The sequence below is a fragment of the Centropristis striata genome, chromosome 9, assembly GCF_030273125.1.
Source record: "Centropristis striata isolate RG_2023a ecotype Rhode Island chromosome 9, C.striata_1.0, whole genome shotgun sequence".
NCBI lineage: Eukaryota > Metazoa > Chordata > Actinopteri > Perciformes > Serranidae > Centropristis > Centropristis striata.
The window spans coordinates 20,805,127-20,821,816 of record NC_081525.1 but is presented as its reverse complement, the minus strand read 5'-3'; the positions used below and the strand labels follow the sequence as shown (position 1 = coordinate 20,821,816).

The 16,690-nt window shown below is 36.2% G+C and overlaps 2 protein-coding genes across 2 annotated transcripts; both read left to right on the top strand.

Annotated features, from left to right (window-relative positions):
- Nucleotides 1-1,602: 1,602 nt before the first annotated feature.
- Nucleotides 1,603-7,430, top strand: tm4sf4 (transmembrane 4 L six family member 4). The gene is made up of 5 exons (XM_059341363.1): nt 1,603-2,100; nt 2,860-2,949; nt 4,256-4,404; nt 5,762-5,948; nt 6,728-7,430. The coding sequence occupies exons 1-5, from the start codon at nt 1,930-1,932 to the stop codon at nt 6,743-6,745; spliced, it is 615 nt and encodes a 204-aa protein (XP_059197346.1). The 5' UTR covers nt 1,603-1,929; the 3' UTR covers nt 6,746-7,430.
- A 3,881-nt stretch (nt 7,431-11,311) lies between these two features.
- On the top strand, nt 11,312-15,964 carry LOC131978438 (transmembrane protein 69-like). The gene is made up of 3 exons (XM_059342128.1): nt 11,312-11,581; nt 13,564-13,608; nt 14,418-15,964. The coding sequence occupies exons 2-3, from the start codon at nt 13,564-13,566 to the stop codon at nt 15,180-15,182; spliced, it is 810 nt and encodes a 269-aa protein (XP_059198111.1). The 5' UTR covers nt 11,312-11,581; the 3' UTR covers nt 15,183-15,964.
- Nucleotides 15,965-16,690: the final 726 nt, after the last annotated feature.

The window sequence follows — 16,690 nt, the reverse complement described above, 5'->3', positions numbered from 1 at the left end:
AGGAGCTGGACGTTGTGGCTGGGGAGAGGGACGTCTGGAATGCCCTGCTAACCTGCTGCCCCCGCGACCCGGCCCCGGATAAGCGGAAGAAAATGGATGGATGGATGGATGGATATCTCCAGTTTTACTTGGCCTGTCATCATCAAACGAAAACTGGTATGGAGTTTCAACCCAGTACTTTAAAGGGAATCTGACAGTAGGCTCGACGTTTCGTTTTTACATCGTGACATCATGAAGAAGTAATACACTGCTGCTTTCATGGACTCCAGGGGGCTACAGCTACAGTTGACAAACTGAAATAACCTCAATCTTGCAGCCTGTTTTTATTATAATGATTATACAAAAAAAAAAACATATTTTCGGTCTAGAATAATAATTCTCGACACATATTCCCTCACCAGGCCATAAATAATTTATGAGGATCATGATGGAATAAGATTCATTTTAAAAGTAAAAGTTAACGCTGGATGTTATATTTGCCACCAGACACATTTGCAGTTTGTCATCTGTTACTCTTGATGGTATTTGTTTTAAAACACTGTCAACCACTGACCCTATAGGCCTAGAAGTGGTACATTAAGAATTATCTTCCATCCCTAAGATTAAAATCCAACTGCTGAGAACAAGACAATCTAAGTTTGGGATGGATAGCAGTAATTCCTGGGACACTTACCTGAACTCACATTTGCAAACTTTTAATTCCCTTTCAGTTTAAGTTTGTCACTCCAATCCACACAGGGTGCAGGTAAAATTAGATTTCTGATTATTTCTACAGGACAAGGACACAAAAAAACAGATGAAAGGGCAGACAGGAGGGCATAGAACTGTCTCTAAGAAGGGTGGGAAAAGATTTTATGAATTTTGTTATGATGCCAAACCCCTTTTTTTTTCTCTCTTTTTTCTATTCGAAAATATAAGTGAAAAACCTGATCATCACTAAATACTACACTAATAATTGACTGAGAAAATGAGACCAGAGGCTAGGATCTGATCCAAAGCACACTAAGTTAAAATGTTCACAGCTTAATGACTCATTTGTGTGCATATGTTTGCCCTTTTCACCGCATATACAGAAAATAGAATGATTAACCTTTCAAAATAAATTATTTTAAGATGTTAACTCAAGTTAACAGGATATACCGCTGATATTACCACTTTATTAGCCCAACACCTCGGCCCTAAAATGAAGGCGTTACTCAAAATGATAATGATTTACTCTCACATCTGTCAGAGTTAAACTGGATTAAACAGTCCGAACTAATGAAGAAGTCTGTCTTCTTACTCACTAAACCAGTGGTAGATGCAGATCAGCCATGAGGGCTCTGCCGTATCGACCAACTGTCTCTCCCTTCCTCTTCTGTCTCCATGTACACAAAACACATGGTAGAACATTAACCACTGTGTCTTCACTGGTGTGTCCGTGTGCACACGGGTGTATGTAATCCCACATTAATGTGTGTGTGCGTGTGTGTGCGTGTGTGTGTGTGTGTGTGTGTGTGTGTGTGTGTGTGTGTGTGTGTGTGTGAGATCCTGCCATGTTACAGCTGGCTGCTATAAAAAGTGAAGCAGTGAGGGTGGGGTGGGCTATAAAGACTCAAATATAGCATCAGCTGAATCAGAAACCTGGCAGGTGAGGCGGACAGGCTCAATCAGAAGACTCAGGAGAGTGGACAGAGCTTTTTGAAGAAGAAAAAAAACGCTTTATAGGTGTAGGAAGAAACTATTAGGAGTTGTTGGAAAGCTGTAGTTGGATGTAAAAATAGGCCAGAAAAGCCAACAGGTTGGGCGCTATTATTCTAGAATTTAGAATCAAGACATCTTCGCTTTGTCAGTTTCTGATAATTAAATTGAAAAGATCAACCGCAGTGGAGTTTTGAGATCTTTTTAAAAATTCTTAGTAGTAAAGGAGGTTGAAGCATCAGTGTCAAAATGTGTTCAGGCAGCTTTGCCAAGTGCCTGGGGATCACTCTGATGCCTCTGGCGATTGTGTGTGTGCTGTGTAACATCCTGCTCTTCTTCCCCGGGGGGAAATCTGTGGACAGCGATCACATCACACAGCAAGTCTGGTACTTTGGAGGCATCCTGGGATCTGGAGTTCTGGTGAGTATGGTAAAAACATAACACTGATAGTAATAGCTGTTAAAATCCAGGATGGTGTAGAGGATGCATACTGTGCAATATCAGCTGTTTTTATCATCTGTGAAGATTTCTGGATTCTTCAGATGTTTTAAATATAGTTTTTGAAACTGAATATACTGTTACACACATGATACAAAGGGTTTTTTTGTCATCCGAAGGGTATCCGAGTGTCTCTGTAGACTCATGAATACAGTAGATTATAGATAACGCAATAAAAAAAATAATTTGGGCTGCAACTAACAATTATTGTATTTAGTTATTATTTCCCTGATTACTAAATTCAATTTTTATTCAATAAAATTGCCATTTACGACGATTGTTTCAAGACTAAACTGCATAAATACAGTTGTGCTTCATCTAAAAGATTTAATTATCTTATTAGATCTTGTACCACACTGTTCCACATTAGAAATATGGGAAATACAATGACAAATTATAATAGGATTTTTTTATTTTGTTGCAGAATCTATGAATCAGTTTGAAGTCACTATGTAGAATTACTAATGTGATTTTAGTCCTGGTGGTGCAGCACTAATAAAAGGGCAGATTTAGGAACTAGTTATAATACTTTATATCTTAATGATTATGGTGGGACATTAGGTGGTTCAATTTCCTCCAGCACACAGCAAAGGAACAAACAATTTATCATCTGCTTTTGACTGTTTTATATCTGTGTGTGTGTGTGTGTGTGTGTGCACTTGGGGTGTGTTTGGGCGACAGATGATCTTCCCGGCTCTGGTCTTTCTGGGTCTGAAGAACAATGACTGCTGCGGTTGCTGTGGCAACGAGAGCTGTGGGCGCAGATTTGCGGTGAGGAGATGTTTCACTCTTTAACTTCATCAAAATTAAATCATAATTCTCAGCTGTTGCTTTCAAAAGTGGGGCGAAGTTCCAAAAAAGGACAAAATTATAGGACAAAATTGCAATGGATCCCAAAATAATTTTGCATAAACCTGGCCAGTGTAGACAGGAACCAGGTACAGTCTGGTTGCCAGGTTGCTCGCGGCTTTAGTCCACAAACCGATGATGATCGAGGTGGTGACGTCCTCTTCTCTTATAGCCTGGAGTCTATGGGCTAAAATCACAAGTGCATGCATGTGGCACCAGAAATTAACTTTTTTGTATTCATCCAAAATCCCAGACAGAACACCCCAAAATCAGCAAACCAGAAACTGACATGGATTTTAAAAAAGTTTGCATCTGTACATTTATGGTAACATGAAATTTAAAATAGCAACTGAATTAACGTCAAGTAAATGCATCACCAGCCATGGGAAGAAGTTTGAAAACATCAAAACATGGCATCAAAGAATCACTTTTTCTTGAGAAAACCAGCAAGATAAAGACACAACGGAGCATTTTTACAAACTGTGTTGCTCAATAAACAGCTTTAGGAGTATTTTTAGTCAATGGAATCCCATGTTTGTCCTGCGACTTCTTCCAGAGTGTTCAATTAGAATTTTAGAAAATAACTAGTAAAAGTTTGATTTAAAAAAAAAAAAAAAATCAAATCTGTGTTGATTGGGTTATGAAATAACATTTAATGCTTGCAGGGTGTTGTTTTTATTTTGACCACTTCTACCTCCTTATCTACCATATTGCAGCTGTTAACTGCAGGCTAGTGTCTCATCACCTGTAAAACAAACACAATGGCACCGTGTATACGCCCTCTATGATTTAAACAGCAATAAACGCCAAAAGAACACACATGGACATATTCACATACAAATTGATGAGATTTCCATCACTGTACAGTAGCCAGAAGTCCCTCTGATACCATCTCTTTATCACACAGAGCTGGTATTGTTCCAGCACAGACACACATACTGATCGATACCTCAGGAATGTGTAGGTGTGTGAGCGTGTGTGGGGTCCAGGAAATAGTCGGCAAACAAAAGTCTGTCTGTCAGATAATTGTGCATGCACGCACACACACACACACACACACACACACACACACACACACACCAGTAGCTCTGTGTTGGTCGTGTTCTGTTGGTGACCCTCAGCCTGTTTTCTTCACACTGAGAGAATAACTTCATTGTCACAAAAGTAAAAGCGAGACTGTTCAGGGTATTGATTCCCAATATGAGTAACTGTTTCTCTCTCTCTGTAGATGCTGAGCTCCATTCTGTTTGCAGCTGTGGGTGTTGTGGGAGCTGGTTACTCAGTTACAGTTTCTGCTGTGGCCATAAACCATGGACCTATGTGTGTGACTAACATTAATGGCACAGTCAAAGAGTGGGGCACTCCCTTCTCAAATGGGTAAGACACACAGCCCATATCAAGTAACTTAAGTAAAAGTACTAATACCACACTGTGAAATTACTCCACTACAAGTAAAAGTCCTGAATTCAAAACTAACTTTAGTAAAAGTACAAAAGTATCAGCATCCAAGTGTACTTAAAGTATCAAAAGTAAAAGTACTTGTTATGCAGAATGTCCCCACTCAGACTGTTTTATATAAGTAAGTAAGTAAGTAAGTAAGTAAAGTTTATTTATAGAGCACTTTTCATAGATACAATCACAAAGTGCTTTACAACAGGGATAAAATGCAGTACAATATAGAGTTGATAGAAAAAAAAAGCACAAGAACATGTAACTTCACATATGGCCAGGAAACAACAACATCATAACATATATTTTTATGTAATGTTATGATGCATTTATATAAGCAGCATTTATTTATTTCAAGATAGGGCTCATTTTAACTACTTAATATACTGTTATGAGGTTTAATTTAAAAAAAAAAAAAAAAAGTTGAATCACTTTAAATGTATTTTTTATGTTAAATCTCGACCTGAAAAGTAACTAAAGCTGTCGGCTAAATGTGGTTGAGTAAAAAGAACAATATTTGCCTCTCAATGTAGGGGAGTAGAAGTATGAAGTTAAATAAAATGGAAATACTCTAGTAAAGTACAAATGCCTCAAAATTGTACATAAGTACAGTAAGTGTACTTAGTTACTTTCCACCACTGATAACTATCATGTAAAGACGGGCATGTGCAAGTCACGGGGTGTCCCAGTGGCTCGTAGAAGCATATCATTAAGACTTAGTCATTGCAACACAGTGTGTCTGCGTTCAAATCTGGCCGTTATCGAATATAAAAGAAAAAGGCCCAAAAAATACTTTAAAAAGAAAAGGAAAGCACATTTTCAGTTATGAGCTAATCTCAGTTTGTGATTCTACTTTTCAGAATCAGGCCTAGTTTTTGTGAAAAGAAAAGTTTGACATTCCACAAAAAATGTGCCAATATGGCAACCTCAAACGTCGGCCATCTTTGCTGAAAAAGAGGGTGTGGCTTTCCTGCAGTCCACTTTAGATGATGTGAAACACTGTGATTCAATTATAGACATTTAATCAGATACATTTGTTGATTAGGAAGGAGTCAGATGACAGTAATCATTTGTCTAAACATCCGAGAAAAGTTATATGCAGCGGATTGGTCGGGGAATCTGAACAGGCTTACTTTAAGAATCAAACCTATTTGCTGCAGAAAATCATTTAAAATACCTCCTGTTTAAGTGGCTGTAAAGCACTCAGCTCGCTCACTAATTTACCTGCTCTTTAAAGTGTCTACAGATGAAAACCTGCTGTCTGTTCTTCATCCTTCCTCTCCAGTGACTACCTGTCCAACAAAAGCTCCTGGACAGCTTGTTTAGAGCCAAGCGGCGTGGTGTCCTGGCATGTCTCGCTGTTCGCCGTGCTGCTGGTCATGGGTTTGATCCAGATGGCGCTGTGTGCTGTGCAGGTGGTGAACGGCCTGCTGGGATGCCTGTGTGGGGACTGCTGTGGCTGCTGTGGAGGGGTCAGTATCTAGTCTGAGATAAGATAACTTCACTTGAATTTATCTGTGAGAAGAATAGGATGCATTGGAAGGATAGTATACCCACATTTCTGTGTTAATCTAAATTTATTTATTTATTTATTTATTTATTTATTTATTTATATGTCTGTAAAACGGAATTTATATTATTATAACTACTTCCAATTTATTTATGTCTGTAAAACTGATTTATTATTATAATCATTATTATAATTATTTAATTTTTTAATAATTGTTATTATTATAACTACTTCCTATTTATTCATTTATTTGTTTAATTATTTCTGTAAAAGTAGTAGAAATGCTTGTGACATAAGTTTTATTGTTCTAAAAGATATTGTCTGCTGGTGTCATTGCCGGAATAAGACATTCTGAAGTCGAGTATACCTTATCCTGCTTAGGGAAAGGAAATTTATAGTAGTAGTAAATAATAGTATGATAAAGCAAAAACGATAAGGATTTATGAATACAGAGCATAAAAAATAGCTGTAAGCTTGTTGATGTGTGAGGACCTGAGAGGAAATGGGGGTTTTTTAAGCACAATTTCCTCAAACACTTAGACAAATACTTTCTAATTATTCAAATTAATTAATCCTAATTTGATACTTGGTTGCTGAATGGAGGTTAGAAGACAATAACTCAATAACTGGGCTCCAGTTTTTTTTTTGTTTTTTTTTTAATGTTTACAGCTTGGGGACTAGTGTTAACAGAATGGATTATATTTTCAGAGTAAAGCAAATTAACTCATGTTTGTCTTTCAGAGCGATGGGGCCGTCTGAGCACTTCCTACAGCTGCGAGAGTCTGCAGGTGGCTGTGTCCTGTATTTATTCTGTTTCTAGAGGGTGACCGTTTTTTCTCGTTTCAAGCTGTGGCTATAAGTTTTTGCATCAGAGCTCATTGATTACATTGTGTGTATCTAACAACACTGGTGAAATGACAGAGCTCTAATTTAAAGAGTTTCCCATTTACTCTATGGCGAACACCATGACTTCTCATTATTAAATCTGAGTGCTCTAAATAACACTAACCACTGTAGTTAATCAATTTCCCTCCTTTTATATATTTTGTATCAGTTTCTTTAAGTATTTTGTATCTCATCAAACTTAAACAAATGAAGCAACATGTTAGAAAAATTAGTTCACAAAAAAGAGTTCACATGACTGCCCCCTGCTGGGTATTTTTGGTGTTGCATGAGTCTGTTGGGGGTTAAAAGGTCATGGAGACTATAGACTACAGCATCAATAAAATCATGCATGGTTTACTTCTCACTGACAAACTGTGCTAAAAGAATCAAAAGTACTTTAGTAGAAAGTGTTCATTCAAAATGCTTTTTCTGCAAATATGTAATGCTTTTTTGTATCTGGGCTCTCTTTTTCTCTTTTGAGACATGACATACTGTATGCTGGCCTGCTCATGGGTCACTAACCCGCAGATGTGTTATTAAAATATCTTTTGTCTCGCTTTCTTTGTGAGTGACTGATCTGACTCCATGTGATGTAATGGTTTACTAAAAAATATGTTATTTTTACTAAACTCTGCCACTATTTATTACAGCATTGTCAGATTTGAATACAGAAGAAACAGAAAAGAAATATATATTTCCATATTTCCAGAGGGCTAAGTCGATACAGTCTATGCTTCAGCCTCTACTAGAGAAGCAGCAGCGCCCCCTGCTGTTTGTAAAAGTGAAAAAGCTTACACCACCTGGTTTTCCAAGGCGGTCTCCCATCCAACCTGGTCAGTTTTTGTTTTGTTTTTTATTATCAAAAGTACAAAAATATGAGCATACATATATATTCTTATACTACAAAGGAAATAAAGACTTTTCACATAACAGACAAGACAAAAACATAATTCCAATATCCAAAAAATAAGAACTGTATTTACATTTTAAAGGGAAAACACACCATATACATCAAAAAGCAAAGCAAATTCACAAATAGTCAGGAAAAGAACGGGAAACTCCCAGCAGGTATGAAAACAAAAGAAAAACATACATAAATGAATCCAAATTAAACAAACAATATTCACTAAAATTATTAACCAATCAATATAAAAAACGTGCCCATGCCATAGAATACCTAAAAGACAAAGAAAAAAATCAGATAAAGACACAGAAAATACACATTTAGAGACACCATATGACTGTCCCCTTTAGGCATAATTTGGAACAGAAAAAATAGATTCTCATCGTTCACAATTTTACATGATCTAGCTTTATCAACAAACCTTAACTCAAATTGCTCTTTATCTGTACAAAACAACATTCTCGTGTGTGCTTTTAACAAGTTTGGCTTTGTGCAGCGTAAAGTTTCTCCCCAAGATCACTGTATGTCTGGCAAAAACCAGCACTATGTTCACAAGATTAACTTTTAGAATTTTAACTTTATCATTAATACCACAAAGTTTGATTTTTTAAAACCACTATTGTCCTCTAGGAGTTGTTCCACTCTCGCCCAATATGCAGTGATCTCAGGACAGTAAAGCAGCAAGTACTCTAGATTCTCCTGTTCTCTGTTACAAACACTACACACCCTACTATACACGGTTATGTTTATCTGGTGCAGGACAATGCCAGTAAATATCCTGGGAATACAAGCTATTGTAACCTTTTTCACTTCTCTTCTACAAACAGCAGGCTGATTCTCTAGTTGCGGCTGAAGCAACGGCTGTATTGACTTGGCCCTCTGGAAATTGAATTTTTCTGTCCAAAAAAAATAATTTACCCTTTCAAGAAGAGAAAAGCATTCATAGGGGAAAATATCTAAATTATCAGTTGGCTTAGGAATGAAGAAAGCATTAATCTAAGTGGACTTCTACTGTCATATATAATCCTGTTAGTCATGATCTCCTCTTTAAAAATATCTATATATTTAAAATAAGTCATATAATGTATATGAAACAATATTACTTTAGATGATGGCTAATTAAGATTACATAATCCTTCTAACATTATCTTTACCCTTTGGTTATTTTTAGTTGGACGTTTCAAGAATTCCTCAACAGGGAGGTACCTGCCTTAGTCAAAATATTTTTACTTGTAGGAGAAGTGGTTCTTCTCTGAGCTTCAATATGTCTAAGGTCTTAACCCTGGCTCTAATGGTGAGCTATCATTTTGACTCCTTGAACTGAGACATCTTCTGCATCATTGTCACTGCCGAGAGCTGTCAACCATAAATGAGGGCTGGAACGTAGGCTGACTGGTTCAAGGGCCTTTAGGCTTTGAATCTTTAGGCTTGAATAGTGAAGCTCCACTCTGTTATGTCTAGAGCCATTTTGTGCATTTACAACTACTTTTTTCCTAAAAAGGAGTACCGTGTAATTGTAGTTGCTTCCAATTACAGTTTACAGCACCACTGTCAGAAGTCTTTCCTGTCTAGACGATCATTAAGAGGCAATTTTCCAAGATAATGTAATTTAATTGACAAATGTAGCTGCTAGTTACTTTGCAGATCCATATTTTACATACAAAGCAGTTACAGATTATGTCACAATGCATCTGTATCTTAAACCTGCAGGCTGCAGATGCAGGATTTCTCCTTTAGACAAGAAAAGCACTTTATGTATTCAGCATTCAGTTGTTCGTTAAATGTGCTGTCTTCATATTCAGTGATGTCACATTTGTGCTGTTCGTCGCTATGATCTGTCTAGATTACTGCATAATGAATGTGTTTGTATACCTGCCTGCAACCAAATTTCCCCTGATGGGATAATGCAGTTTGTCTTGGTTTGATTACCATAAACTTTCAAAATAAATTTTCGTAAGTATTACATTTTAGCTCAGGTGCATTCTGTTTCTCTTGATAATCTCAGATGCTTCTACACCTTGGTTTGAGTCCACCTGGGGTAAATCAAATTGATTTGACATAATTTGAAGAGACACACGCCTTTCTCTATAAGGTTTCATCCAGAGAGCAGTTATTCTGTCTATGCTTTCTGTCTCTGTGCACAGGGATCACTATGTGATTGACTAGGTCACTGTCTGTGCTTGCATAATTCACTTACTGTGTGTGTGCCCTCTCTCTATTCATTTATAGATTAATGTAAGATGTTTTTGATGCAATGATCATGTACTAATATTGTTTTAAAACTATGATTACTCTAAATACATTTATTCCAACTGCTTAAACTTAGTAAGATTCTATCATCACAAAAATATATATTATATGTGGACATTGCAAAATCTGTGTCTCCACTAATATCTCTGCAAGTCATAACAAGGCAGGAGGTTGTGTTGAATGTTTTGGTAACAGGTCAGGTCACGGACATGGGGTGCTGAGCAGAAAGATAACGGTCTTCTCTGCTTGGTGACATCATTACGTGTCCACAATATTGATTAAAATTGACGAATCAACGGTTCGAGAGGGACGCACCTTCTGGAGAGTTCTACCCACATGATTAGTAAAACATTGTTAGGTTATAAATAAGGGTTCAAGGGACAGAAGGGGGGTCCAGACTTCATGAACTGCTCCGCCTTAATCATGTAAATCAGGGAAGTGATGTTTGAACCCAGAGACTCTGTAACTGCATATTTCTTGACGTATTGTAATAAAATTATGTTAAACTGAGAACTGGGACGTCTCCTGCTCATCATTCCCCATCAAACGATCTGCGCAGAGAAATAGGTGAGAGGATTTACTGTTGGAGTCAGATAATTTAATTTTAAAGGTTTCCTCAATGCATTTCTCCAGGTGACTGGAGGAAAGGGTTGAGAGAGAGAGAAAAAAGATCTGTCTGAATGCTTTGTGAATGCACTGCATATGGTTCAGGGTCACTTTTACTCTGGAATTTATATATTCTGGTATTTGTTTTAGACTGAAACTATGAATAAGTCGAACATTATTTATCCCCCAGTGTTTTATTTATGTAAGAAAATCAAACACTTTAAATAGCTTTGGAAGTCATGAAGCATTAAAATAAATAAAATAGCTATATGCCCTAATGTGGTATTAATTACAATGAAATCAGAGATGCAGTTCTATGACAGCTACTTAAGTTGAGTTGTGTTGAAAAGAGGATTTAACTTTATTTTAATAAAGGGGTTTTCCATTATATAGACTAAATATGAAGAATCAATGAATGATTTTTCAATTTTATGACCTCAGTTTTATTTTTAGTTGTTTGTTTTTTTAAAACAAACAATTTCTTCCTTCGTTTTTGTCAAAATATGAACTTTGACTGAATTGGCGTTCAGACTTCATGGTGATTTTTGCCCCACAATTCACTAAAAACATAATATAAGTTAATAAATCGAGCAATAAATCAACATTAAATTGAAACCTCGCCAACTGAACGATGCATTCTTTGATCAGACATTTTAATCGATTACTGAGCGCCTTCAGTTATTCTTTTAAAGAATTAAAGCACACTCACTTAAAAACAAGTAGTATAGCGTCCACATCTACATTTGTAGCAGCTTTTTATTGTCCAATTAATATTTACCTTTTTTTTTTTGCTTTGTTTTTACAACATTATAGTCGAGTGGAACTATAGTTTGAAGACGCTTGGCGAACACGGAAGGAATAAACCGCGTACCAACGTGTTTACCCATTTACCTTCTTGACCCCAGGCATAAATTTGGTTAAAAGTATGAAGTGTTCGACCTGAAACAGAGGTAATTATTGTTACTGTCTTACAGGAATATAGTTTCATATTGCAAGCCCTGACGCTAAGTGCTAACACAGGCCTCAGTTGTGTTGTTGTGTCTGCAGTAATGGTGTTTATCGATACATTTTGATTTTCCTTATAATTTATCATGTTTATCTGTTTGAGCCGCAGTCACTTCCATGCGTCTGTTCAGCTAGGGATATATCTTATTTATACACAGTCTATGGGATATATTGGAAATATTCACATCCTGCAATCTAGTAAAAGTGCTACTCTGTAAAATACTATGGTGAGTAATGCATTGAGGAAACCGTTAAAATTAAATTGTCTGACTCCAACAGTAAATCCTCTCACCTATTTCTCTGCGCAGATCGTTTGATGGGGAACGATGAGCAGGAGATGTCCAAGTTCTCAGTTTAACATACTTTTATTACAATACGTCAAGAGATATGCAGTTACAGAGTCTCTGGGTTCAAACTACAAACTACTAAACTTGTTTACATGATTAAGGCGGATCAGTTCATGAAACCTGGATCCCCCTTCTGTCCCTCGAACCCTTTTTTTATAACCTAAAAGAGGTTTAATTAAAAAAAAATGTGGGTTGAACTCTCCAGAAGGTGCGTCCCTCTCGAACCGTTGATTCGTTAGTTTTAGTCAATATCAGGACATGTCACCAAGCAGAATGAGAGTTATCTCTTATGCTCAGCACACCATGTCCGTGACCTGACCTGTTCCCAAAACATTAAACACAACCTCCTGCCTTGTTATGACTTGCAGAGATGATAGTGGAGATGTTCTCATACGATATAAAACGTAAAATATATTTTTGTGGTTATAGAATCTTACTCTACATACATTTATTTGATCTGCCTAAACTTTCTGTGTCCTATTTAGAGTAATCATAGTTTTAAAACAATATTAGTACATGATCATTGTATCAAAAGCATCTTACATGATTAATCTATAAATGCATAGAGAGAGGGCACACACACAGTAAGTGAATTATGCATGCATAGATAGTGACCCATTAAGAGATTATTTCTAACAGGATATATAGAAAATATTCACATCTTGCGCTCTAGTAAAAGCGCTACACTGTAAAATACCCCTAAAGGGTAGTTAATGTCCTGCATTGGAAATATCACTTCAAGAGGTCAAATATTGTTGCCAGTCGATTAACAAACTAATTGTTTCAGCTCTACTTGTATATATATTTCAGGTAGTGTAGCTTAATTTACATTTTTTTTTAAAGCATCATATTTCCTAAACTCTCAGTATGTTTCAGTCACAAAGACTGTCTTATAAATCTAATAGAGTAAAAAAAGTGCAATATTTCTCTTTGAAATGTAGTTGAAAAGTATAAATGATGAAAAGAAAAGACTCAAGTGAAGCACAAATACTTCAAATTTTTCACTTAAGTGCAGCACTTAAATATAATTTACTAGTTACATTTCACCATTGCAGCTGAGAGAGGAATCTGGTTTGACTGGTTTCTGTAGCTTCATTTATATTCACGTCGTTTGTGTTACATTTGGTCCGTTTTGTAGGCTGGCAGAAAAAATATATGTATTTGTCTGTATTTTTAAAAAGTGTTATTAAATTCACTTTTTTTAAATTTCAGAGCTGAAATGAGCAACTGATCTATTGATTACACAACAGAAAGTCGGTTTAATCCGCAACCTTTTTTCCCCCCTTTGATTTGTCTTTTATGATAGTAAACCAAATATGTACAGACTGAACAAAACAGCCAACTCAACTTTGGGAAACTGTTGCCAATTTTTCAGTATTTCTTATTTTAATTGATCGACCAAATGATCATTTGCTTGATGGGTAATCCAACTAATCATACTTTGTAGCCCTAATCCATTTTACATTTATTTTATTCAGTTTGACTTGAAAATGCTTTTCTTTAACCTTTAAGAGAATCCGTCTTTATTGTGTTTTCTTTCTCTTTCTAACTGGATCTATGTTTACTTTTTTTTTTATCAGATGTTCTCTGTGATATTTAGAAGAAGCACCTTTGCAGCCCAGAAGGTAATGGACCATTTGTGATTTCCTTGCTCCCAAAGCTCTGTTACTCATATTTGTCATGTCATTTTCAAATTAAAAATGCATTTGAAACATTAATACATTATAACATCCGACCACATTAGGCCTATATAAGCCCTTCTGTATTTTTTCTATATTATACAGGTGCATCTCAGCACATTAGAATATCATGGAAAAAGTCCATTTCCAGTAGTTCAGGTTAATTAGCCCCAACCAAGTATTGAGTGCATATAGATGGACTTACTTTTCAGAGGCCAACAATTCCATATTAAACATACTTAAATAAAATTATTTAAACCAATAAAATTGGTCTTTTGTAATATTCACATTTTTTGAGACACTGAATTTTAGGTCTTCATTAAATGTAAGCCATAATCATTATAATTAGAAGAAATTAAATAAATTAAGACATGAAGTGTTTCACTCTGTGTGTAATGGATCTATAGAATGTGTTATTTCCACTTTTTGAATTGAATTACTGACATGATGTTCATACCACTAAATGCAACAACGTATTTAACATGCTAAAATATATTTTCTCCAATGAGCAATATCTGTAAAAATGCTACCTACTTTTTAGTACTTTTAGGAAACAAACAAACACAAAAAATATATATTAGTAATGAATGTCAAATAGCAGAAGTGTATGTATAGAATGTATATGTCATATTTTTTATATTCTTTGTTCTGTCTTCAATACCTATATGTCTGTACCTTGAGCTGAACTAAATTTCCCCACTGCGGGATAAATAAATGCTTATCTTATCTTATTAATATGATTGTCTTGTGTTGAGGTGTGCCATTGGGCAGGCACTCCACAAAGATGCTGGACGTCAGCTCCTGGTGGTGGATCCAGCTCCCTGCAGACCTGCTGGGCTTCAACAGCAGGACTGCCATTTTCAGAAAAGGACGACGGACGAGTAAAACCTCCTGCTGTCCTCGGTGTCAGGAGGATTGAGCTCTTCCAGAAAACCCAAGCCTCTCCTTTTTTAGTGAGGAACCAACAATTCCACTCTTCTGCTGCACGGCTGAAGAAGCGAGTAAAGATTGAAGCACCGAGGGAGCTGGATCTGCTGCGCTACGACATGAAGTACTTGTTTACAGGTCCCAAACCTGCCCTGTATCTGGGGTTTGCAGGGCTGATCCCTTTTGCCGTCCCCACTCTGCTCATGGCTATGACCGAGATCTACTTCTCAGATTTGGCCTACGCTCAGTTAGCTTACGGCGCCTCCATCGTTTCCTTCCTGGGCGGAGCTCGCTGGGGGTTCGCTCTTCCTGAGAGCAGCCCGGCCAAACCTGACTGGATCAACCTGGGCAACAGTGTGGTTCCCTCCCTGTTCGCCTGGGTGTGCATGCTGATGAGTGAAATTCATACTGCAGGCACCATGGTGATCATATCACTCGGGGTCGCGCTACATTATGACCTGTCTCTGCTGCCCACTTACCCCAGCTGGTTGAAAGCTCTGCGCGCCGTCCTGACCATCGTGGCATTTTTTTCTCTTCTTGGTACCCTCATAATCAAAGAAGTATACCCAGAAAAGAAGCTTTTCTCAGGTTAAATAGTATAAAATAATGAATATTGGAGTTTTCTCCCCCTCTTCTGTTCCAACAGCCATGTCTGCTCATGATCTGTGTGTTGTTTTTTATAGATCATGCCAAAACTTGGCCTTGATCTATAAAATGAGTATATTGTAACTCTGTAAAAGTATAACAGAATAGAAAGTAACAACTAATGTGCATCTCTCATAAGCAGGATGCAATGAAAGGATAATCTTGTTTCCACAGAAGGACATACAGGTGCATCTCAGTAAATTAGAATATTGTGGAAAAGCCCATTTCTAGTTGAAGTCAAATGGCCCCAACCAAGTATTGAGTGCATATAGATGGACATACTTTTCAGAGGCCAACATTTCCATATTAAACATACTTTTTTAAATTGATCTTTCGTAAAATTCAAATTTTTTGAGACACTGAATTTGAGGTCTTCATTAAATGTAAGCCATAATCGTTATAATGAGAGGAAATTAGACATGAAGTGTTTCATTCTGTGTATCATGGATCTATAGAATGTGTTATTTCCACTTTTTGAATTTAATTACTGACAAATAAACGTGTCTATGATATTCTAATTCATTGAGATTCACCTGTATGATCTGTTTCCTCATCAGGCCCTGTGAAAAGATTTTGCATGGAAGTTGTATTGTGCCAGCTTTCAAGTTTTTTCTCAGTCATTTTCAAAGCTAACACTAGGAGTCGCCAAAATATAAAAAAAAAAAAAAACTAAGCAAAATAGACAGAAAATGTGGTTTGAGCAAAAAAAATGTTTTTGCTCAATGTCAAATAAACACACTTTTTGTCATTCATGTTCTGTTGTCTTAAGCTGTTTGTTGTTGGGTTTTTTTTTTTTGTTTTGTTTTGTTTTTTACAATAATCCAGAGATCTTCCATTTATGACATGAAAACTAATTTAGAAGGTGTAACCAAGAAATCGTCTGTCATTTTTGGTAGACTTAAGTAATTATTCACAAATCACACAAAAAAAAGTATAATATGAGATTTTAAGCAGCATGGTCCTAATAGTTCCTTCAAATCCTTGAAAGCTTTTGAATTTAAGGAGGGAAAAAAATTATTCTTTAATGTAAAAAAAATTTAAAGTACTGTATGATGTAAATATTTAGTCCAAAGTAACAATTTTAAAAATTTACATAAATAAAATAGTAGGGCTGCAACTAACGATTGTTCATTATCGATTAATCTGTCTTATTATTTAAACGATTAATCGATTAGTTGTTTGGTCAATAAAATGTTGAAAAATATCAATCAGTGTTTCCCAAACCACAAGATGACGTCCTCAAATCTCTTGTTTTGTCCACAAACCAAAGAGATATTCAGTTTATTGTCAAAGGAACAAAGAAACCTGAAATATTCACATCTAAGAAGCTGAAATCAGAGAATTTGGACTTACGGTCTTTAAAAAACTGCTCAAACCAAAATAGTTGACGATTAATTCAATAATCGATTGTTGTTCGATCAATTGAATAATTGTTGCAGCTCCATAAAATAGGCTA